Source organism: Lineus longissimus, chromosome 5, assembly GCF_910592395.1.
Source record: "Lineus longissimus chromosome 5, tnLinLong1.2, whole genome shotgun sequence".
Classification (NCBI taxonomy): domain Eukaryota; kingdom Metazoa; phylum Nemertea; class Pilidiophora; order Heteronemertea; family Lineidae; genus Lineus; species Lineus longissimus.
The window spans coordinates 7,881,267-7,908,037 of record NC_088312.1 but is presented as its reverse complement, the minus strand read 5'-3'; the positions used below and the strand labels follow the sequence as shown (position 1 = coordinate 7,908,037).

Below are 26,771 nucleotides of genomic sequence, written 5' to 3'. Positions count from 1 at the left end.
GTCAGGTGCTGATGTTATCCACTGCGCCACTCCGACAGCCCTGACAATTTCAATCATTGCCTGGCAATTTCAATCTTAGGAATATAGAATTACTGCACAGTTTAACAGATCCTCCCAACCAATATCTTTCATGCAAATTATTCCACCGGAATAAGATATTATTACAAATTCAAGAGACATGGCGATCCCAATAACTGCCATTCATCGTAAAAAAACTCACTCATCCTAGAAAAATTGATTCATCAGAATGGTCCGCTAGTTTTTGCCGTTATTTCATTGATAATCACGATCGGCCTGAATCATCATGCTGCCAGGAAGTTTCTATCAAGAATTAAATGGGCCTTCAGGCACAACATTACGCGAGCAAAAAAAGTATATCCCCAGGGATCTTTTAACATTTCACGACTGTCAATTTCAATTTGCTTCTGTCATTCTCATCAGTTCAGGGGTAATATCTAAATCCTGACTAAAATTCTGTCCCGGTAAGATTCACTTTCGTATTTAATTAGAACAGCAAAAATCAAGCACAAGTGTAAACTGTTATCAGTCAGGCAAGGATCTCCATGCAATTTCAGTTGCTGTGACCTGCGAGGTAGCCATGACAACATGCAAGCAACAGTGACACACACCATGATATGACAAAAGGGAAGCCAGAGTCCGCCATACAGATTTTCCCCCATGGCTCTAAACCAAATCAACCCCGCCCAGCTCTCCCACAGGAATATTATTACAACAATCAATACTGATGACATGATAATAGCATTGATCTGCTATGACTTAATATTTTGTACCTTATGTAAGCAAGACTTCCATCGACACCAGCAGTGTATGTTGCCGACACTCAGCCATTTTGGGACCAGCTGATTAGGAAAGAGATAATCAGAGCCCATGGGCGCCTGCCAACAGGACAGTTTTATCGCCCTCATTAATTCTGGTGACATGATACTCATATCGACCCCATGCACCATCAGCTAAAAATCAATCACACATCAGCGCAGAAAGCACAAAAAATTAAAAACATTCGACCATTCGTATTATCAATAAATCAATGTGGCACGGCAGTCATGAGAGAAAATCTTTGGAACAATCATAGCAGTAGTGTTTCAAAAGACCAGTGTTTCAGAAGGCGACTCAGGATGGGTGTTACACCATAATGCTGTCCCTATAGACGAGTTGTATTCCAGCACACAAAAAGTCAGGCTTGAAGTGTGTCATAAATGAAAAATTATTGTTTAAGTAACACCGGTGCATCCCTGAACATACCATTATCATTCACAATCTGAATTGAAATTTCGCCACAAGTAATATCGAAGTGTCACACCCCGGTAATCGTCTTTGACTACAGTGGGCGTCACGTGAAGAGAAGATGTCCATATATGCCAACGTATTATTGCACAGCCCCGGGGCGTCATAAGATGCCAGACCAGATCATCAATACAAATCGTATGGAATCACTATCGATCTTGGAGATGACATTTTCCATTTGCTTCTATATCATATTAACCCTGTAGGTCAGTAAATTTTCGAAAAATAAATTCAAGTGTAAATGCCAAAATTACCTGGGGTTTTTTTTTCAGATGTTGCCAACCAATATTCCCCATTAAACTATGGTTAGAAAAAATGTAGAAAATTTAGAACATGAATGAAGAGTTTTGATTGACAATTTCGATGGTGACTGGATTATGATTCAACCAATCGGCGGCTGCTTTTCAACAGTCGTAATGTGGTCATGGTTACGTCATAGGTAAAAGTGACACAAATCACTAGTTGGTGGAGTGCTCAAGTGTAAGTGTAACAAGTCGATGTGATGGCAACTAATTCATCTTCGATTCTGATCACGTAACCATCCTGATGGGGGGCCTTCACATCACCAAGGACAACATAAGAGACCTATATCACACTGGTCAGATTCCTCTTGTCTTCAGATGGGTATGAATATGAACCTTTATTGCTTCTTCATTAGTTGGCATCATCACAAATTCATGACATTCTCTTGTAAGATCGATTGTATCCCTAGCTATACCTAGGTGGAGGGCAGGGTACTAAATAATTCTGAACTACTACAATGATAGGCAACTCCAACTACATGATCTAATTCCCAGTTGCTGCAGTCGTTAACAGTAAGTAAGAGCTGCCCATATGTATGTGGATTTTTTGCCTGACAATGAGAAAATAACCTGTCTGGGAAGGGTTAACACTATTAACAGTTTTCAAAATATGTTTCTGTAACCGTACTCTATCTGTTCTGAAAACCTGAAAGAAAAAAATACTAAAAAACTTTCCAAACATACAACGAGCAAAGATTGGTCGTTGAATATTTCATGACACTTAATAGCACATATTACACTGAACAGGGTAAAGCAACACGGAATCTTCTTGAACTGATCACATGGAGTAGCGTGAAAGCTGTGGCCTTGTGATAAGATGGCGCAAAGATAGGACAGGAGGGGAGGATGGGCTAGATGGTTTTGGAGTTGCTGTTGTCTTGTAATGGCTGTGCCTGTGGTGCTCGGGCAAGGCTGCTGCATATCATTGCATCTAAGCTTACTGTCATCTGCTTTTTTATGTTTTTTTTGCTGATGGAATATATCGATATTGTCAGAGCAAGTGGCTGGTACCTATAGCCCATTTCATGATTGGTTGGCGCTAAGCGTCTTCCCTGACTGTCAAACGCCTCCACGAAACAGAATTCTGATAAGTGTTGGAAGCACAAAAACTTGATAAAACACTGGTAGGTTTGACACGTTCAAGACATAACCCAGCGAAAACTCTTGTGCCGCACGCAAAACATTGCTGTTCTAATGAAATGGAATTTAAGCTAGATGGTTGAGAATTCTAGAAACCTGCGCACTGAACACCTTATATCAAGCACTGAACCAATCTAATAATGATATCAAACCTGTAGTATGTGTTGCATGTCTGGATTGCAAAGATGAAAATGTAAATAGCCAGTCATGTATGGAATGGACCTTTGCACGATGATACCTGTGACAATACTGTGGTCAACCATCAAAGGATATAAAGAGATAGAAATAGTACAAATACACTTACATTAATGACTTTTAAAAACAGGTAAATAGTGACATAAAGAGTCAAAAGTTGGAAAGGGCACTTGGGACACTTCTTAGACTTGACAACAATATCAGCTGTGGTTCGACAGACGAGGACTTGAACGGGGCACATTGGAAGAAAGTGACAGGGTGTCATTTTTTACTGTTGGAACACGAGGCTGGTGAGGTTTTTGATGAGACGATCGGAACAGTGGGTGACTGATGCCGACAACACGTCATTGGCTTTCTCAATGTCGGCATGATGATTGGAAAACAGTGATGCAGACACCAGTCAGTCTGGTAACATTGGATACAGTGTCTTTATTTCTTAAAGAATAAGTGCAGATATCTGCAAAACTACAAGACATCCGAGTTCGACTATAGATCGCCTGCCATTGGCCGATATCTTGAAATGACTCTGGTTCTCCTAATAGCAGTATGTGTCTGGCCATGTGGTTTGGTATGAACTGACTGCAGTTTGGCATTTCAACTGACAAAACACACATTGACAGTTGTCCACTTGGTACAGCGTCACCGAAACAATGAAATCAGGATTGGTCTACTTGCCAAACAGGTGGTTCAAAGGTCTGTCCCCCCTATCATTGGAAGCATATCCCAACTTCATTGTTCAGCTGAAGGGAACCAACCATATGGACCTGCAATGCATATCATGTCACAACATTGCCTTGGTATCTTTCAGATATTGATCGAAATTTTAGAAAATTCTTGTGAACGTTGGGTGAAAAGTCAAATAAACTGCAAAATATTCGGCAAAATTTGTTGCTATGCAGAAGACAAAATCAATGGCTGAAGAAGGATGTAAATAACAACATTTTATAAGCAAACAAACCTTTTTATCCGATTCAACTGAAATTTGACACATATGATAATGCTAGCGAAATTGGAAGAATGAGGAAAAACTTGGGGTAAACAAACTGTTTTCCAAACAACATGGTTGACATTTAACTACCTACCAGACAAAGTCGGTACTTTGGCTCAAAATCGAGAGGGATTCGGGTGACGATTGGGAATTGCTGCAATTTAAACACAGAAGTCTACAGTGTTCATCTAAAACAGTAGTTCTGTCTACAGTGTTCATCTAAGGCTGCGTATAGCCATAGACTATTCCCGAACTTGTGGACTTGCAGAGTTGTTTCAAGCTAACACAAAAAAAAAACAACTGCACTATAAACAAACAGCCTATGGATACCCAGCCTTTTTAAACAGTACTTCTGTTCACAGTGTTCATCTAAACAGCATTTCTAGTGCCCAAGAAGGTGAACCTTACAAAACATTTCATATATAAATTAACAGATTTTTATTCAATAAAAAGGTTGAGAAACAATCTAAGTTGCAAATAACAAATTTGCCAAGTGCATTATAGTAACACTGATTCATGATAGACATGATAAATGAAGAAACACAGACAAATGCATGAAAAGGAGAAAAAAGTAACGCTAATGTCATGAGGAACATTACATCACCAAGAACATTAACCCACCAAAAATAGAAACTTTCTTTGGATTACACGATTTTTAGCGAGACAGAAGATTAACATTAGCAATACCGACGCAAAGGAAGCAGTTGGTACATGGTTTAATGCTAGAACAAATACGGGCATCATGATTCAGTAATGGCAACCACTTTATTTGTAGCATAATACGATTTGGTCTGACATCAAAGGTAACCTACGTTCATTTAGCTATTTTCTGTTGAACTTTTCATGTTCGTAGTCCACAAACCTACGCATCTATTGTAGTACATCATCTTCTGCGTAATTTTACAGTAAACATTGCTCTGTCAGAGATGGAAAATGATGCTGCGGCCAAAACATTCAATGGTATGGAAAACCATTGGATATTCCCCGCAACTATAACATTGGACGAGTATGAGGCAGAATGTATGGCAGTTCCTATGTGTATGAGTGTGAAGAAATTACGCCAGACTCTTCCAAAAGATATGATGCCCTTCAGTGCTACAAAAAAGCTTTCCCTAACAAAAGAAGAGAGTCTTCTGAAATAACTGCGAACTTCTTCCCAAACTAGCAAATGTGGAACCAGCTGGTGAAGCTTGTTGTCTTTTTTACCTTTTTCCAGTTGGCCAAGGGCAGAACTGCTTGCCACTAAGTCTGTGATAGTTAAGAATTCCAGGCAACTTATCCAATAACAGCATTTCTGATCAACAAGTTTCAACAACCATATTTATCTTTTAATCATGTTGGGAACTTTTATGCTGAATCCAGAGGCATATAGCTAGAAGGGGGAGGGCAAATGCCCTTCCAAGTATCACGTAAGATGATGTTCTCGTCGACTATTATGGCTCGAAAGGTCTTACTTTATTACCAGAATATAATCTAAGTAAGCTCGCTAACCTAATTTTGCAACAATACTCCAGATTCTGCATAATAATCGAGTTATCAAGTCAGATTAAGCGAGACTTCTAAAATCGATAGATTGTCTGTTCATTGGTCTTATCATTTAGGAGAATATCGATGGAAAATATTATGAGTTATTACATCGGGGATTAATCAACGTTGGGAGCCAAGTACGGTTGGTAGTGATTAACCATTGTCATGATCAAGATATCTTTGAGGCTTGACCTTAGCTCAATCATGGTCAGAAGTTTTAATCAGTTGTTTATGGTAAATGAAAAAGAGAAGACGAAAAGTATGGACCATTGCATCAACCAATGTTAAGAACCCTACAGGGCTGATGACTAATCAATTCAAAAATTGAACATAGAAGTAGAAGAGGATCATCTATGGTCAATAAAATAAGCTTCGATGCACCTGGAACCTAAGACAACTCATAACACCAACAGCCCAAGGGGAAGGGAATTCCAATACCATCGGTATTGACAGCGACAGGTATGCAGGAACAACAGGACAAACCCTTCACTTCAGGGGCATTTCTGTTAAGAAGAAAGATACAGATAGCAGAACAAGCCATCTACTGGTGTTCAGAAAAAATGCATGCTAGAAAGGAATAATTGCAAGACTAGGCAGTGAAATCTTTGGCTTTCGGTTGTCACAGAGTTAAGAAGTCACAGGTGGAGACAGAAATAGCAGACATCTTAATTTGCCAAGTGGCCACTTTCACATTAATAGTCCAGCGCCATGAACATTTAGTGACAATCATTGATGAAGTCCATCTCACATTAGTAGATGGTAAATCAGTCATGCATGATGTATTCTGTTAAAAGCCACTATTGCCAACAGCAGGCTGGGGTCTCTGTGGGGATTTTCGAATAATCTATGGTGTAAAAGAGAGAGTAGGGACCGCATAATGCCAGTACTCGAGTACCTTGTGGAAGCCAGGTGATGACTGTCTTTAGGGAAAGGAGGTGGAACTAGACAGAGGGCAAACCAATCGCTTGAAGCAATGGCATAAAGGGGCCAGGAGCTCCCTTGGAGTCATGGCATAAAGGACTAGGAGCAATTTCAGGACGGATGTAAAGCATTATAAAAATCCCATCATAACACATTGTCTTTATCATAATCATATGCCATTTTGGTGGTAGTTCTCCTCTAGTCACAAAGTTTTAACCAGTATTTCTTGGTTAGAGCCGTCACGGTCAACCAAGAACATGAAGAAAGGAAGCCCATCCATCCACAAGGAGATGAAGCTACACAACTTGTCATGAATGAAATCTGTTTTCTACGTCAGTAATGCAGGCAATTTCCTGAGAGTTCCTTGTGAGCCCGCGCGGCACTTTCCACTTGAGAGACCACATCCTCTCCTGATGGATGACATCCTTTAGCCGCCACGTCCAACAAGTTTACAAGCTTGGTAATTAACACTGGAGGCTCGCCGCATTGTGGGATTAAATCGTAGGCTGTTTTAGGCTCATAGTGAAAAACTATGCTGTTAAAGCAATTTATTAAGGATGGACCACTGATGCTGATACTGCTAAAAGGCCAAAGCCCTTAATCAATGTGTGGGCCACTAGAGCATTTTTTATTGGAAGACAAAGCAAAAAATTCTGAGAAACACAGTTTGATGAGATTTTCTTCCCTAAAAGAGGCCGGGCATGACCTTTTGCTTGGAAGAGATTGATTGATTAGTTACTCACTCCAACTAATGGAGGCTCGTATCATGAGGTGCTTGAGCTGAATGTCACACAACTGTTGCATCATTGAAATGTTAACTCTGATATCAGCGGCCGTGTAAAGTTTTTTAGCTACATCACAGGTCACAGTGACAGAAACTGCTCATTTGCTGAGCACATTCTCCTTCTCTTCTTTTATGCAACATTGAGTGCATTAACACAGGTAAAGTTTCTGTCAACTGCGATTATGGACACCAGCTACAGTGAGCCATGAACACGTGGTTTGTTCATAGCGTGAGACCTGCTCACTGTCCAAAATGTCATAAGGTGACCAGCGATTACTCTATTATTTGAGAGGGGCCCTTACCTCTATCATGCAACCCAACCAATATTGACAATGTCTCCACTCTGTTTAGACAATCTGATCCTTTGAACTATATACCAATCACATCCCCAGGATGGTCAGCCTATCGTGCAATAACAAGGTACCCCTGATAACCAAACATGGCTATTTTTCAGCTCGACTGGTTTATCTCTTAATGGGATCCTCTAATATCATATTGTTGTATTGTCATCCATCTTCGCATTTAAAGAAGTCGGTGTAGAAATATCCTTTAACTTTTTTTCCACAAAAGAATATTACATGCTGAGCAAAGACGCACAACAGTCTTAATTAAGACTCGAAGTACATCCATGTGATATAATTCCACAGTTAGGAAACATGTAACAACTCTATTGAAACATGTCTTCTGATATTTTTCCTTACTCCAAGACTACCTTTGAGTCCGTGAAACAGCCCTTATTCCCTCTCACATATACCAAAACATTCGAGATGTCCGTCTCAATATCGCTGCCCCCAGCAAATCTCACAAGATATGGCCAATAAAACAATAATAGAAACCACCTGTCATTCTCTCAGCTTCTACGCCTCAAACCCTCGGCAATATTTCAACTATTTTTCTCACTCGGAGATATTTTGATTCCTCGGGGTAATGTTGGAGAACAGAAAATGACATACAGAATTGCTAGAATTATGAGTTTAGTGGCGGTTTCGTGGCAAAGTGGTATAATTTCATGGTAAACATGTGATTTTGGTGAGATATTCATTTCAAGGGTGGTATTGTACACGTACGTAGAGGAAGACTTGGTTGATAACAAAACAAGTTAGTTTATAGATTGTGTGACACTGGCATTCAATGGTAGATAGAATGGGGTTCAACGTAGAAAGCACCAGTTTGTCTCGCAACACTGAATGGGTTAAACTTTGGTCAGTTGTGCATCGGACACTCAGACTGAGGGATAACAGTTTATAGAACACATACTCTATGAATTCATGTCAAAATCAACTAAAAGATAAATTTGGTTACAAATTAGAAAGAAATATATAAGAAGTTTTTTGTAGCACATAGAAGAAAATCATCAAAATCTATTCTATCTAAAAATAAGAATATAGAGTGTTTTATTTAGATATTGTTTAGGTATCTTCACACATTAACTTTGTTGAAAACTCATTTACTATGCAACACTAGTTAAAAAGAAAGTTTAAATGAGATGCATGTCCTTTGGGGGTGATTGCAGATTTCTTATGCTAATTGAATCTGCAGCTTTAGCCATCAATGCAGCGGAAAATAATTTCATGTACCATTTAGCAACATGAAAAAGGAAACCACGCAATACCTTTCATGCTAAAAAAACCCGGATGGAATGAAGTAGCAGAGCAGAACAGGCTCTGGAAAATCTGATTAGGTGGAAACCAGACTCTTAACTCAGTGCTTAAGCCCTGCTCCTTAATCTAGCTCTGTACCTCAAAAATCCCCATCACAAAAGAAGATGAAGTAGGCACACAGTTGGACAGATTACAAGTGTGAATGTGTCATTTCTCTGTACAGTTTGGAATTCTAAATTGGCTGCCCAAGCCAGGCCTAACCCCAAGCTGCCATATAAACGTGCAAGCCTTTTTTACATTTAAGCTACACCTAAACCTAAAAATATGATATCAATCCAACATTTTGCTGTTGCATGTTGTTTGTCAGAATACTTTTCTAGATTTCTGTTTTCCTGTCGACTGAGAAACCAAACACATAACCTGAGGGATGATATTGATGCGAAGAGATGCTAGCATCGAATCATCATCATCAACTATTCCAGTCATCATAATCAACTATTTGACTTAATGAAGGTGTCAAAACTAACGACAATCCATCCACGCGTTATGATCTTTTATGGTGTCTATGCAGCTTGTTAATCTGCGCCTGATTCCCTCTGGATTACATATTACACTACACGAGGAAAAGAATTACTCTTCATATGGGAAAAATGATCAGCCATGGAAGATTATTTTTATGAGAGTATGAAAGATGCATAGGTGATGTTGTCGACAGGGAAAAAAAGCGATACATCTACTGGCCTAATGGTTGCAGCGCTTCGGTTCAGTGTTTTACTCATCCAAACCAATGATGCACCATAAAGGTTCGACAAGGAAGAACACAGTGAAACTGCTTTTCATGTGGCAGAGCATCTTTTTACGGGTAAATGTATTTCTTAAGTGCTTTCTATAAAATGTCAGGTTGCTGAAATAATTTTTCTTGGTGACGCATCGTCATAACTGCTCCTTTTTAAGGCCAGAATGTTTAAGTTATTCCTTTAAGTCTTAGGTTAAATGCTTGCCTAAGATGTTTCATGAAATGTCAAAGTGCAAGGTAAGGCAGGGCAGCTCAAATGATGAAGTCAATTATAATGGTTGGTACTTAAAGTTTTATTTTCAAAACCATTTAGGTCTTTGAGACATAAAATGTCTTATTTAGTCAGGCAGGGATTGGTTTCGCAAACACTTTTGATGTCAATGTCCTCATAAGAGCCGATACCTGAAGCCAGATTGATATTCTTCCACTTCCCTAATGGTCTGTGAAATGAGAATTCAGATGGCCAGAGCAATTAAGGCAGCTACCTCACAGGCAGGTTATGCCAATGTTTCCAATGAGGTGACAGTGCCTGTGTAGGAATGTCCTGCATTCGGCAAAAGAAATTTCTGGTCTAAGCATTTGTGATCTGTTTTTCAAATCTGTCGACAGACACCAAAACTTAAGGAGTTCCACAGCAGACTCACACTGCTCACAGTCATCAACAACTTTTAGGGCATTCTGATACATACTTGATTGTTTTCCTGGTGAGCATAGGAGACTTCTTGCCCCCAGTCTGAGGGCGCTCACCCCACTGCTGTTGCTTGCCATTGGTTCCTGGGCCACCTGCCTTCAGACCCCCCTTCCCAGCAGGCACAGACTCGTAGTTCCCGAACGTATGGTACCTGGTCCCATCGCCGACTAGTTCCTCGTCTTGTTTTTCCTTTTTGCGCTTGAGGCACCAGTAGCAGAGTATCACAACGAAGACGGTCACCACAGTACCACCAATGCCACTGACAACAGCCGCAATGATGATATGTGATTCATTCATTGCTGCAAAGAGAAAGAGAGACTCGAGGTGAGAAAACCGTCGAAGATTCAAAAGGTTTCTTCTGGTGGGGAGATGAGCACCAACAGTACCAATGCCACTAGGTAATGTGGGGTTGGAAGGTGACCAACCACAGTACCATGTCCAATGCCACGGACATGACTGACAACAGCAGTAATGCTGTAATGTTTATCATACATGAGTGCTTGGTAGGATACCTAAATGCAGCGGATGTGTGAAAAGTGATGATGGTGGCTTCCGCACCACCAATGCCACCAACAACAGCTGCAACCTGTCACTACCAGAAGAAAGACAGAGTTGAGGTTTTGGTGGGGTACCGAATTGCAGCGGGGATGCAACAGGGATATCTTACAACCAATAATGCAATGCTTCATACAACAACAATAATGGCATGAAATGGGATTGCTGGAAACATGAGGTATACTTTATAGAAATTTTTCAATTGCCTCTCATGGCACGTTTTAGTAGGAGGTGGGTGATGGTGACGCACACTCTGTTCTTTTATGGTGAGCAGGGTAATCATGCTGAACAGATGATGAGAAGCTTACCGATGCAAACTGCATGTGAAAATATGTGGGTGTACGTGTAGGTTGATAGTCATGGCAGGGATGTGCCTGGATTGTGAATGAGACAAAATACCAAGCGGAAGTTGTAAATCAAATGTCGCCCCCTACCCAAGCACAGTTTATGGATGTATACCCAAGTGCCAATTATGGACAAATTATGTGTTGCTTTTTTTCAAAGCACAATACATATAATATTGGTACAAAGTCAAGCAAGTATAGATTTATGAAAAAAAAATAAAATTGAGACATTCCATTCTGGTCTATTCAGCATTGTAAAGTTAATAAATGAATGCGAAGCTTGATAATCTTTCAAACGATATTAGAATCTTTGCATGTGATTTATAATCCCAACAGATGAACTGTCAACTCAGCTGCCCAAGGCAATTAAATTTCTTTTGTATCCAGGAGAAAATCTGTGACAGGACGGTAGTGAGGATTAACAGAATGCCAGCCTGAAATTAACTGTTTCAAGACGACTTAGTTTATCATTTTCAAGGAACAGCGTTGGCCTTTATACAGGACCTCCTCGGAGTTGGTAAAACTTTTGATGCATTTTGTGATAAATGATAAAACAGCAGAACCTCACTTGGCGGACATTTTCTGTAATCGGAACACCTCTCTATTAAGGACTGCATTTGTCAGTCCCAAAGGAGTCCTCGATAGAGAGGACCTACTGCCCTTATAAATAGAGAAGCTGATAATCAAAGTGGCCATTCAGTTAAAATATTTTAATAGTGTTGCACAACAAACTTGGAATTGAAAGGGTTAATCCGTCTAGGATTGAAACAATGCATGACAATGAGACAACTAAGGAATGAAACTGGGGAAGGTAATTTGAATATATTAGGGATGAAGCAGTTGAAAGAACATCATCTGAAATTCATGAGACCTACCCATGGTCAACAACATGACAAAATGAATAGAGATGATGTGACCACCTACTTTGGCCTTCCCACGCGAGGGATGACACATTCTGGGTCCATGTCCAGAGCCTGCGAATCACAAGCAATTGTCATGCTGTCTACAACTTTGCAGGTAGCAACAACATATACTATTGCTCGGTTTGCCAAGTGCTTTAGTTTTGAGACATACTTGTGAATTGCCTTCAAATCAGATTTTGAACAATACATGACGTAGCTGTTTAAGCAAACTTCTACAAAACAAATTGAACCTCCCACCATCTTTTTCAAAACATTCTACACTCTTAAATATGATATTCCCTTGACAATAGTTTATTCAAAGCAGAAACGTTGCGTCTATTCAATCTATCAAGACGGGGTAATGTTTCAAAATAGAAATGTTCAATACGCCGATACGATTACAAAACGAAAGGTTTAAAAGATATAGTGGCATGACTACTTTGTAAAATGCTAGGAGTCAAAAGCATCGATCAGCTCCTTGATGACAAGAATAGAAACAACTCTAGGGTATCTTTTGCGGTGTAGTTTTTCTTGCCAAGATCTAAAACTTAAAGATGCTGTTTCATCAATACGCAACGTTGCATGCGGAATACTGTTTTAGATGCAGTGTGTTTTATGCAAGGAAATGTGCGTATTAAAGATGGCCGGGTCTATTTGGCAAGCCGCTCGCCGAACAGGCATCTTTTTTTGTCCTGTTTGGAGAGCCGCTTGCCAAACAGCACTAAAAGCCACCCTGTTCGGCAAGCCGGGCTTGCCAAACAGGGCAAAAATACTACCCTCTTTGGCGAGCCGGAGAGGTTACAACATGTTGGCCAATCAGAGAGCAGTGACGTCATATTCGAATTTATATGCGCATATTTAACAATGGCTGACTTCCCGCTCTCGATTCAATTTCTGTTACTAAACTCGGGTTTTGGTCAATAATCCATGAAGAAGCATGTACATGTACATGACTGTATGGATTTACAAAAAAAGTCAACGTGATTTAACTGATAAGCATGTTAAATGCATTAGTGTGCATTTCTAAAGGCGTTTCACTGTAACTCCAGTGTTGCTGACCGTGTTGCCACGAATGATAATGAGCTCCTGGATGGTTGAATATGCATGAGTTCGGCTCTCCATCTAGGGCAGAAAAAAGGCGCTGTTTGGTGAGCCGGGCTTGCCAAATAGTCACTTCCATTAAAGATATTTCATCAATTTGATACAACATCTTCTGAAGAAATGAAGCTGATAACAACAGGAGTGAATGAGAGGTGCCCCTGTGGTTTTTAGGGTAAATATAAAGGGGGTCTATAGGCACGAGTAAGGGGGTCATATTGACAGTCTTCAAGTGACCAGTATGCAGTTGGAAGCCAAGCTAGATCTGCCAGTTATGTGAATAATATCATAACTCCACTTTGTCTCAAAAGGTTATTTCATATGAGAAAATTTCTTTAAGACATTTGACAGCATTGAACCTGCCATAATTCAATCTGCCTAATCTGTATTATACGCAACTGTCATTTTACACCAAAGGATTGAAAACTCAAATTGATGAGTTTTATTTTTATTTCTTATCACGTGCAAGAAAAATGGATTTTTGTATCCTGGTATTGGAAAGATATCGGATTTTCAATAAAGAAGAATGCTCGACGTTGCACACCATTTCGAATGCCGGAGGTGTCGGAGCACTATCTGAATAGCACAGACATCAAAATATCTTATTTCCTTCGCTTTTTTATTGTAAGCTTGGCTCCAAACATTTAAGCTAAGAAGTTGAATTTACATTTGATAAGTTAATAGCTTGTTGACTGGTAGCAGTGCCTTCATCAGCTTACTGGCTTGAGTAGGCGGATAACCAAAGTGAAGTAAGGTATTTTTAACATTTCAGAACGGTGAGAAAAATGAAATTGTAATCATTGAAAAAGCCTGAGGGCATTATGAATGTAATAATACGTGGTATATAATAAAGTTGATTTTTAAAGGTTAATATCCGCCAAGGGTTTGATTGGTTTCAAATGTATTAGAGAGTCTAAAATTGATCGAATCGTGCAGACTGTATCAGTTTGAGTATAACTATAATAAATGGCTACACCTTTCGTATAAAGTTTGATAACATTGTAGGAACAAAAGTGATGAAACAAACCTGGAATTCACACCAACATCCCTGAGATGACAATAATATTCCACGAGAAAAAGATTTTATCCTTTATATGAAGTCCTGCAAAACTGTATCGGTATTCCAAACTTTCAATACAAAACCAAAGTAATCCAAGATGCAAATCCAATATTGAAAATAGCAGTACTTCGAAAGAAATGGATACCAGATAATTCATAAACTTATTCGAATCCATAAGGTTGTGTCCAATATTCTTCTCTACAACATAAAGATGACAAGGTTGTCTGAATCCAGGATCAGCTCATATTTCCCAACAGAACTTGTCATTATCTACTGACTGTGACTGTTACCTGGGCCACTCTGACAGACTGCAAGAGGACTCCAAGTTCATGATGTGAATACTAAGTCTAGTACTTTCAAATTTTAAAGAAACAGCGTTAGCCTTCAAAGAACTCCAAAAAAATAATTGTTTTTAAGATATCATTTTTACAAACTTGGTCAATATGAACCAGTATAAGATGGTGATATTACAATTTCAATACCTGCTGTCACTAGCGACACATTATGTTGTCAATGGACCTTGGTCAATGGATTCTGAAAGTTCTTAATGAACCCTGCATGAAGTCATGATTCATAACAAACAGAAACACACACAGTATGATTCCCTTGGGGGTACCATGAGGTCGAGTTTATCCCAGTCATGCTGTGAATGATAGCATACTTGTCATAAGCATCAATACCACAACATTGTAATCATCATAGTAATTGCTCTCCATCAGTAGCAGCACACCCAGCCATTTACCATGGCATCCAACAATAAAACACAAACAGTTAATAATTACCAGTCATTATTTACACAACAGTATTTCATCCCACCATCAATGAAATGGTAATTACAACGTGCCTGAAATTATGAATTGGATACAACATGCAGGTACCTGTACATGAATAACAAGACAGTACAGTCTCGGTCAATAGTAAGCTTCTCTTAAAGTTGATTGTATGGATGAAATCAATTTCCACGCAAAATCCGACTCACCTTACTGACTTCGCCTTCAAATGCCTTGAAATCTATTCCAAGCGAGGGAGATACGTTTCGTCATGTAGCAAAATAAAACTTTGCTGCATATTTCAGTAAAATATCTTTATAAAATATCATCACAGCATGAAAGCAACTGTGAGAGCAAGTAGTTACAAACTGATACTATTATAACAACATCAGGTACAGCTGAACTTGCTATATATGCCAACTCATGGGCTACCAAAACAAAATTTCACCTCAACCAACACTGTTGACTCAAAGCCATAATCACTCTATGGTGAAAGCACAATACAGCATGCAGCAACTTGGCCATGAGCAAATCCCCCAGCATTCATTGAACTATAAAAGTTAGAACTATATGAAAATATTTACCAATAAGCAATCAATGGTAAATTGTTGCATCAATCGATCGCTCTGTTTTTGTGTAACCTGTGAGGATGGAGGTCATGTTTATTGCGACATATCTAGCTAGTTTGCATCTCTGACAATATGCAGTGGTGTAGTTTTCAGTTGGAGCCATCACTACCCCGCAATTTTGTAATGATGGAGTCATGTTTACTATTGAAATTCCGACTGTCCTCATAAGTAGTTTTTCGCCATCAGCATCGTTTGGTATAACCAAGTGTGTTAGTGCGGCATTCGGGTGCCCATTTGGCCCAAACTTGCGGGTCAAGGTGGATTTCACCTTTCGTCTCCAAACAACCTCAGTCCTTACCTGCCTCCACCTGCGCAGCATCATTGATCTTCCACGTTTCAATCAATGGATTACATGACAATCGCTACTCGCCTCCTGTTTGCTATGTGCTCTTACCCCATGAGCAAACTAGCCGGATATAGAAAATAAATATGACCGAGGATCAAAGCATGATTTATTATTCTGGAACAAAGAGTATCCGTAGTATTCATAGTTTGCTTTAGCATCAGCTCAGCTATGGCCGACTGAGCTGTGACCAGTCATGACTGTAGCAGCTTACCTCAAATTTTATGTCAACACTATCGCCTTTGCTGTGGTGATATGCTTATTACTAATTTGGTCACAAGTAAATGTGCTTATGATACTAAATGGTATATGCCTACAATGTGGAAGTCTGTAACAATGGTAATGTCATTACCACATGTACGAAAGAAAGTCACACGCACTGAAAATTGAAATTCCATGGTTAATCTACCAGCCCATCTTCATATCCAAGTGAAAAACAATGGAATTTGGGAATCATTTGCAATCATGTCCTTTTTGATTTCATTGAACTACCCATTTGCTCTGTCTGTTAAAACCACTTGAATATCAGTAAAATTCAGTGCTTGTTTTTATATGAGTAAAATGCTGTACATCTGGCTGCGTGCCGGCACAGCTGGATCCATGCCATGGTATTCCATGGGAAAGTTTAATCAAGGAGTCCCGGAACGTGGGGGTTGTCACCTGAATTGGCAACAACTTGCAATTCGGAGATTCTTGGCCGGCTGTTAACAACCGTATTGAGAGCCAATGTTTCCTGGCAATTCATCACTTAACCAAAGCAGGCAAGGAGAACTATTCAGACATGGAGGACTAGCCAAAGTCACCAAGGTGACAGTAGAATGCTTGAATAGGGAATAAGGAGGCATATTATTCCATATTCCTCACGCTACTTTATCACGGCAGAAACTGACAACCATGCTACCCTATTAGACATGGTTTTGATTCAAGCTCAGAAGAATTTACCATTCAGACCCACTCTTTATATGACAGTGACTATATTGTACGATCAACTCAAACTACAGACAGATCTCCAAGGCCAGTAAAGTCATTCCCTTTCAAAACCAACTCCTAGCAGCTACACGTATAAGCAGATAATGATACAAACTGGGAAATGGCAAAAGAAGTAATGTTTCACACAAGCACACGAAAAAAGCAATACATGGTCAATATCAAGACTGTGATGAACAAAGCTTTCAAGCACTGAATTTCATGTTGCCAAAAAAGCACTTACGGAACTTTGTCATTCTGGTGTGAACATGGCAAAGTGAGGCAGACCCGGATATATTTGTTTAGAGTTTGAGAAACGTAATATCACCAACATTCATCCGTATATACAGACTTTTGCCAATATTAAAACATCATGGATGATTCCCATGAGATCGCAGCTGCTATTTTATCGATTACCTCCTCCGCCATCTGCCTTCTTCATGGACCCCGAGGCGATCAACCATATCAATCTGTCGCAAAACTCACATTCAAATTGGTCTCCAATACTTGATAGGAGTGTTCTTTAAGATTTACTGAGCAGAACAGAACGTTGCACTAAACCTGTTCCTGATCTCGCGATCTTAACAGACTCGTATATTATAGAACTGAGAACTAATCCTCAAAAAGAGTTCTTCGTCAGATAATTTAAACTTGCAACACATCTGCTTCAATCAGAAGAAATTGAACTTATTTTTTCAAACTCATTTAGCTACTGAGTGTCGCCTGAACTTGTTAAGTATTGTGGAAGTAGATACCCGATAAGTGTTTTTTTCTCTCCCTTAATGGATCTTGAGTGAGAAGGATGGATCGATTGTTTTAAGAAAGGAATGAGGTAGGGGATTTATGTGGGAGTGACTTTAGGAGTTAATGGTTTTATCCTGAGCCAGATAGCTTGAAAACCTGAGTAAACTGCTTAGCATCATGAGAGACACACTTTGACACCACTCGCATTAGAGGGAAACTATTATGATTCTCACTTCGCTGGTTCTTTGGGGGTCCTGAAAGATATCTGGTCCTGGATTTTCTGCATCATGTTCTTCACAGATAGCAATATATGATATACATGGAGCTAAAATAGCAAAGATTACCCAAAGATTACGGCAATGTAATAATCAGCAATCTCCGTACAAAGCCCAAGACCATAATGTCTTCATTCATTATTAAAGCTGGCAACAGCTAATCATGACACCTACGCAATAGTCACGAGGTATGACGTAAATCTGGATACAGCTATGCGTGAGTGTCACTTGCTAGTTCTTGTTGATGCATGGAGAATGCCAAGAATAAAATGTCACTCCCATTTAACCATGTGTATGCACTACAAATCAGCTTTACTTTAGAGCGGTATGCCGTTTGTAAAATATATTTGAAATTTGTAATTGAATTTGAAAAGTTTAACGAAATAGCGATAAGACATCATACTTTTGAACTGAAGTCATCGATTCAAAGGAGACCCCCTGAGGCTAAGGTGAATGGCAGCGCTGACTTGGCTAAGGGTACGCACCGAAAACAAAAGTTATATCACCCTTTGGTAAGAAGTGGCTGTCAATTGAATCTGATGCTAGCGTCGTTTTATGATGGATGCCGTTTGAAGCCGCTCTGTATCTTAACTTTGGAATGTCGGAGTAAATCAACGGGATCAAAGATGTGGTATGATTAATGAAGGGCTCTGCTGGTAATGCTACAGTGTACTTCAGGTTTACTTTGCGAAAGTCACCAGAGCATTCTTAGGCAGTAAAGATATAATCAAAAGCCTCAGTACATTTTGTGAAGAAGCAATCATCATACAATCTAGCCTAATCTTTGTTTAGGAAGGTGAATATATCATGGGTATGGAAAAATTACAATTTCACCGATATTAGATCGATCTAAACCCAATGCCAACACCAAGCCAAACCATTTCACGACAGCAAATTACAGCCCCGATACAAGGCTGCTTTGTGCTTTTTACTAAGTTGATTAACAACTGAACATCAAAAGGAATACAGCAATCAAGAGCCTGGATGTGAAGAGAAGAGAAAACACTCGACTTTTTAATAAGTCTAAGAATCCCATCTGAGCAGGTTAATTACATTGATTAATAAACTTTATTGCCAATTAAGGAAGAAACTCTGAAGTGTAAAAAGTTGAGCTGTTTCCTTAACTGCCTTTATGACTTGACACAACGACTGCTCTCCACTGTTGTCCATTTGTTCCAACAGTTCCCAGCAGACGATATGTAATTATTTCCAAGCACGTACCCAACATTAGGTAATCCTCAGCGATTGTATGCCTTGGCTTGCGTACTTCTGTGGGCAGTGTTGATGGCGAAAAAGCAAGCATGATTGTAGAAATAAGAAAGATATGTAATACAACATACAATAAACGGATACCAAATTCAAAGGATTTGAGGAATAAGGAATAAGATATTCCTTAACACAAACATGCCAAACTAGACGACCACGAGTAATGGATATCTCACCATGCTCTGATAAACCCTCATTCTCCCTCTTATATCATTACAATACATTGATACGTAATTATTCCAGTGTACTGCCCATCCCTTGTGAGAGACTACGCAGTGGTGTCACAGCAGCCTTTGTCCTTGGATTATATCATTCATGATTTACTGCACGACTCCTAATCTCACAGCCTGTTTACTATATCATCATAAAAGATGCTTACAATCACAAACTTGGGTGAAGGGAATGGATGATGAAAACACTGTCAAAGGAACTGCTGATGGAAAGTTGAGATGGGATATGAGCCGTGTCTGAACCCTTGCCATTTACCTGATACTTCACCCAGACAGAAAAGGACAAGGAGCTGCTCGGCAGGTTTTACTGATGAACCTCACTATAATTGTTCTGCCCCTTATCCCTCAACTTGAGCACCTCAGTAAAAGGACAACCTCTCTAAAGACACTGCCCGAAATTGATCATTTCCATTCAAATCTACCTCTACATTCTGAACATCACTCTTTAAGAACAGCACTTCTCATTCCCAAGGGTATTCTTGAAAGAGAGGTTCTCCTGCTTATGAATATGTATGAGACTTTGGTTTCATTTGGCTTAAATATCATAGCTTAAAGTGAAGATTAATATGTGAGACTGGAAAACATAAAACAGTAATCAATGCGGCCATAGGAAGGTTTCATTATTCATTTTAATGCTTTCCTCAATTTCTCTATTACCTGGTCTCCAGAAAAACTAATCATAGTACAGTAAGCAAGATATTATTCCATATCTTTAGTTCAGATATTGGAAAATAATCTTGTTAAGGTTGCCGAACCTCTATCCAGTATAAAAATGTTAAATCATTTATGAATGCACCGCCTGACTATAAACTTGATATCATCCATAAACATGAAATAGGACAATGGATAGGAATGGTTAGATTCATGTTTCATCACATACAAGTCAGGTATTGACTTAATTCGATGTCGTGGATCAGTTGCTTGGATTAGAATTTTTGTTTCAGTAAATGTCACAGCCCACGTGTGCTTATGGTACGATGTTGAAGATGACGAACATTGAATCATATCAAAATTTTCCACGTTGCTCACGGAAACAAAGTTTTAACCAGTATGAAGTACATTGGTACAGTATCTTCCAGTACCTTACAACTGATCATGGGTCATAGACGTGGTCTGCTCCGCTACTAAGATATAAAAAGCTCCACGAGGAAGGAAGGAAGTGTGAAAAATTGAAACATGTTCATATCGGCTAATAATCAGACCGTGGGAAATGAGATTAGGACATTCCGTTTTTGCTTTTCACGTCATTGATTACTGAGGCAAAAACCGGAATGACGAACGAAGGATGAGGATGCGAGGCTGTGTAATGCAATCAGAGTTGAATCAGGGAGATGGTGAATAAAATTGGTGGTTTCTCCTTGAAATGGAAAGTAAACATCGGGCTTGGATCTCGAGTGTGTCAGGGACGTCGATTCTCCTTGAACGTTAGGAAATGCAGAGGGTGGTGTGCACAACCAAGTTTGTGAGAAATTAGTTGCATCACAGAGAATTAAAATCATCTTGGCATTTTTGCGATTGTGAATATTAAGGGGCGGAAAAATTTTGTGGTTTTATATTGAACGCTGCACGGCGTAAAAGATGAAATTGGTGCTTTCCGCAGCATTTGTTAGATGCCATCATGCGCGTCATTCTGTCACATGACAAGTTTATTGCAGCCGAAGCAATCACAAGTGGAATCTCCGCGTCGTGTATGGTCAATCAGGTGAAAGGCTTCGGTTATAAATAGATAGATGACAAGAATGCTTTCATCTATAGCTAACTGTTGATAGAAGATTTGACAGTCTTCTCTTTTAACCTCTTCTGCACATAATTGCCAAAAATATCTTATTGATTACATTGTGGTTAATTGTAATCAAGGTGTTTTAGAATTTTTAATGATAAACTGGAAGCAAAAATTTGGCTGTGAACAATACACATATCAATAAAACACTGTACGATATTCACAAGGCAGCCCTGCAACCTTGGTTCGAAGGTGATGAATTTATAATATTCTCCTCGCATCTCCTGACAACTGCAGGAATGAGACACACATGCTTCAATAAACCTGAATCAGAGAACTGTCAGCTTTTTAATTCTGAGATCAACCTTTTCAGTCTCCAAGGCATTGGAAACAACTCAGCTGGAAAAGTGTCAAAATTAGTGTGATGGTATCGAGATCTTGTAATCATTGAGTTCGAGTATGTTGAAGTCAATGCAGAGTTCCCCCAACACCTTTTCTTAAATGAACTATAGAAGGGTGAAATGCATTCCTTTCACTTGTCAATTTCACCAACCACAAATGATTCCAGTTGGTCTGTTGTGGCCAAAACCGGTGTTTTGACCAACCTGTTGTGACTTCTTGGGTACAACCACAAGGGCAAGTGCACTGTTTTGGATAGTCCGTGAACCCGAAATGTTTGTGTTTCCACATAATAAGAAGAGAGCCGATCGATATTTGACAACAAGCCAACAGAACCACTAGATGCAAAGGAAAACAATTCGCACCTCAGTAACCAGGCCATGAATAGTTTAAAACTGACCAGAGGCGCATTACCTGGTGATCAAACTCACCTAGGAGCAATCCTTAACATCTTAGTTTTATACTACAGCAGGAAGCTAAGGGAAACATTGAGGAAACTGTGTGGTTTTCACGGTATCTGCCCATTCCGCCTTAACCTTATTCGCCTTATCCAAGTTTGCCTTCTCCCATTTAGCCTTCTCCTAACTTGCCTTTTCTCAATTCGCCTTCTACGATTTCGCCATCGTCTTATCTCGCCTTTGTTCCAATTGGCCTTCTTCCTAACTCGCCTTCCTCTCATCTTGCCTCATCCTAGATTGCCTTTTCTTATTTCGCCTTTGTCCTATTCTGCCTTGGTTCCATCCTGCCTTATCTCATCTTGCCTTTTCTTGATTGACCTTTGTGTCAATTCGCCTTCTTCCCCTTTTGCCATCTCCCGTTTCGCCATATCTCACCTCGCCTTTTATCAATCCAAAAGTTGGTTTTGGAGATACATGTAAGCTTACATGTAGATGGTTCAGAAGTTATGAAGATTTGAAAAGATTGGTAATTAAGCAACAGCCTTGGGTAGGGTACCAAAACATAATTCGTGGAAACACTCTCATATGAAAGATTGGCCGCACAAACATGGGTAAAACATGGGTAAAAGAGACAAAAGTCTTTTGTAATATGGTATGTAATGTAATATGACTATAATGGCTGAGAAGTTGTCTACACTTGTAATTTTGGCAATGTCCACCGGGTTTTGGTTGGGGGTACCCCCGAATGGACCCTAGAAGCCCTTCAACACTGTTGAAGACACTTTCATATGAAAGATTGACTCAACAAACATGGGTAGAGACACCAAGTTTGTTGCAAAGTAGGAAGAAGGCGAAATGGGAAGAAGGCGAAATAATACAAAGGCGGGGCGGGTAAAGGCGAGATAGGATGAAGGCGAATTAGGACAAAGGTAAATTAGGACAAGGTGAAATAGGAGAAGGCAGATTAAGACAATGGCAAACTGAGACGAAGGCAAGAATGGATAAGGCAACTTGTGATAAGGCAAGATAAAACAGAGGCAAAATAGCATAAGGCGAAAAATGAAAAGGCGAAAAAAGACAAAGGCGAGATAGAATAAGGCGGATTGGGAAGAGGCAAAATTGGAAAAGGCGAAATAGGAGAAGGCGAAATGTATATTTTTTAAAGGCAAAATGGGAAAAGGCGAAAAAAGACAAGGCGAAATGGGCATGAACCGTTTTCACAGGCATTGGATCAGTTTGACACAAGGGATTGGCTTGGCAACGGTAACTGAACAATTAGTTCGTGAAATGGCAAGAATGTGACAATAAATTGCTGAAGAGGAACAAACTGGCCAAAGTTCTTCATGTAACGACAGCTCATTTGGTAATCAATGGCAGTAATGACATAGATGACAGCAGGGCTACATTCTTTATGTAACAACAGTTCTGGGCAGGTGTAAAAGCACTTGGTACTCAGTGGCAGTAATGACATAGATGACAGCAGGGCTACATTCTTTATGTAACAACAGCTCTGGGTGGGTGGAAAAGCACTTGGTACTCAGTGGCAGTAATGACATAGATGACAGCAGGGCTACATTCTTTATGTAACAACAGCTCTGGGTGGGTGGAAAAGCATTTGGTACTCAGTGGCAGTAATGACATAGATGACAGCAGGGCTACATTCTTTATGTAACAACAGCTCTGGGCAGGTGGAAAAGCACTTGGTACTCAGTGGCAGTAATGACATAGATGACAGCAGGGCTACATTCTTTATGTAGCAACAGCTCTGGGCAGGTGGAAAAGCACTTGGTACTCAGTGGCAGTAATGACATAGGTGACAGCAGGGCTACATTCTTTATGTAACAACAGCTCTGGGCAGGTGGAAAAGCACTTGGTACTCAGTGGCAGTAATGACATAGATGACAGCAGGGCTACATTTCTTATGTAACAACAGCTCTGGGCAGGTGGAAAAGCACTTGGTACTCAGTGGCAGTAATGACATAGATGACAGCAGGGCTACATTCTTTATGTAGCAACAGCTCTGGGCAGGTGGAAAAGCACTTGGTACTCAGTGGCAGTAATGACATAGGTGACTGCGTGGGCTACATTCTTTATGTAACAACAGCTCTGGGTGGGTGGAAAAGCACTTGGTACTCAGTGGCAGTAATGACATAGGTGACTGCCTGGGCTGCATTCCACATGTAACAACAGCTCCTTACAGGTGTAGAAGCACATCCGTCAATTACTGGCAGTAATGACGCAGCCTCAGAGAAAACATTCCAAGCATGAGCAGAATCAACTTAGAATCTTGCACCAGTTATCTTGGTTTCTTCGAGACACCCAGTACATCTAGCAAGGTTGGCATAGAGGATGAGAGGAATACGTGGTTCGTCAAAGCAAGTGCCTGACTATGAATTAACCAGATCTCATAAGCAGTGCACGAATCCCACTTTAGACCCACTTATCAGATGAAATGATAGAGATATCAATTCATCATGAATGGATCATATGCAGTTAATTAACCGATATGGTACATGAATAATAGTAATTACTCCAGTTAGTTATTCCAACTGTATCTTGAGGCTAGTCTAGGGTCGGAGATCATTATGGCCACTAATTATTGATTTTAAAAGTGATTCCCTCTACGAGAGCTGACAACCGAAGATGAACTGCTATACCAATTGTGGGGAAGCTCATGTACAAAATGAAAATAAATTCAATGACAGCCATTGTAACAAAGACAATCCCAAATGAATCTATGATTAGCTGACATCAGTATTTCGACAGAGCATAGCCTGGTTTATATTTATTAGGAGCACCAGGCGAAATCCATCATTTTACTTTGACATCTCATACAACTTTGGTTGATGAAAATTGAAATGGCAGAGTTCAGATAGTTATATATTTCGACCCAAAAGGTATCAATCTGATTTAGTGAAATTGATCCAACATCCGGCAGAAAAGTTGACAAAATTTTACCAACCTATTTAGCAACAAGATGGAACAGGTCTATATCATCTGATTCTGGCTATTAACTAATTGCAGAAGTTTCATTTCTAGAAATAGGTGCGGGCGGCTTCTACAAATAATCTTGGAAAAATATCAATAAACTGGGCTTATTATCTGGTGAAGTAATGACACTGACTGCTGTTTGCAATCTTGAGAGATTCTGAGTGGAGTCATCAGCAAATGTTTTAAAATTGAATTAGAGTCTCTTTTGACTAGTTGGCAGATCCATCCCCACATTGAAGGAGAAAGGCTAACCAAACTGAAATTTTCAGTCAGCACATTCGAACTCAATACCCATCAATCAATGTCTCCCCATCAACAAATTACATCCTGCTATTACCATTCCTGAGGGATATCACACCATCCTTTGTTGTCATCTAACCAGACACTGCTAAAAGCAAGTTTCTTGTTGATCCATCGTGTTAGTGCTTCTTCACCAAGAATGGAATCGATAAATTCAAGGATGAACTAATGGTTTTTGTCAAGAAGGTGGACACTTGTAGACTGTGGCGGCACATTTCCGTGTAATACCAGATCTTGGGTACTGTTAACAAGGTTCTCGAAAAGACACTCCAGGATAATCAAGAAGACCATCATGACAATAGGGAGTTTGAGGTCAGTGACTTATCACAGATCCTTATACACATACAGATCAAAATGTACACACAATTTTCCCTCTTTCTACAGTTTTATCTATATACGTATAAGGATAAGTGATAAGTTGCTGTTCTCAACCTCCCAAATGTCCCTACAATACTAAACCACTCATTGGCTATACTCCCCAATTGATGACAATGTTGGCATCAATATTGTCCCATTGTAGACCATGTCAGTGCTTTCATATCCGTGTGATACCAGATCCTGGGTATATCAGCAAAACTTTCCAGGCCCATCAGTAAGATGATCATGACAATGTCCCTACAACCACCCATTGGCCTTAATCCCCAATCATTGTTGCCATCAATTCTACCAGCAATTCTTATGGCTGTAGTCTTCACCAGGGTGGAAACCGTCATTGAATGACCTATAATATACCAAAACCCCCTCGCCTTATTGGATGTTCGGTACTTCTGTCTCATTAGGTGTTCTCAATTCATACAGGATCGAATGGGCCGGGGAATAATTGATCTGGAAGTAATTGATGGTGGTCATTGGATGATGGCCAAATCAGGAGGAAATCTCAGTGGTCGGGGATGTTGCCAACTGCAAGAGATATATTGCTTAAAACAAGAACCAGTGAGCTGGAACCCACTGTCTAAGCAAGTGGAGAAGAAGAAAAATTATCTTCAAGATAAAACTATATTGTTCAGGTATTGTCATGGTCCACTTCGAAATGAAACCTTTACTTCTGTGACTTCTCTCATCTGACCCAAGGTGCAAGTCATTGTCACCAGTAAAATATAGGGCTAAGAGAATAAAGGAGCTTACAGTAATCCTTCACCCTAAGAGGGTTTATATCATCATTTACTTGTTGTGATTTGCTGCAGTTCCATTAACAGAATATTGTGTTGAGACAATGTCAGCATCCTATGAGAAAGCTGGATGAAGTCACAACAGGCATTATGCTGGAAATGAGGAAAGATGGTGAAAGGGAAGAAACTTAATGGATCATGGCTTTGAGTATCTAAATGCAATTGGAAAGTTGTCATTTTGACCATTCACTTAGAGAAATTACTGTGTCCAGATAATGTCCGGCCAGCACTAATGGAGATTACGTAGTGGCAGATGCAGATGCACTGCAGATCTACATCCGATAGTGTTCACAAGCAGTTGGTAGAATGTCTGTGTCCATAGTTTGATTCATACTGGAACCATCATCTCTTCAGAAACTTCA

The 26,771-nt window shown here is 39.8% G+C and overlaps 1 protein-coding gene across 14 annotated transcripts in view; it reads right to left on the bottom strand.

The window, feature by feature from the left end:
• The window catches only part of LOC135487388 (synaptotagmin-7-like), an 80,405-nt gene that overhangs the window by 32,288 nt on the left and 21,346 nt on the right, over positions 1-26,771 (bottom strand). For 9 of the 14 annotated variants that reach the window (XM_064770965.1, XM_064770969.1, XM_064770973.1 and 6 more), the window contains 2 exons: positions 10,249-10,549; positions 4,025-4,084 (listed from right to left, as the gene is read on the bottom strand). In XM_064770965.1, the coding sequence (XP_064627035.1) occupies positions 4,025-4,084; positions 10,249-10,549 (361 nt within the window). Of the gene's footprint in view, positions 1-4,024; positions 4,085-10,248; positions 10,550-14,176; positions 14,281-26,771 lie in introns of those variants that run through there. The other 5 variants (XM_064770972.1, XM_064770977.1, XM_064770976.1 and 2 more) reach the window with 2 other exon arrangements.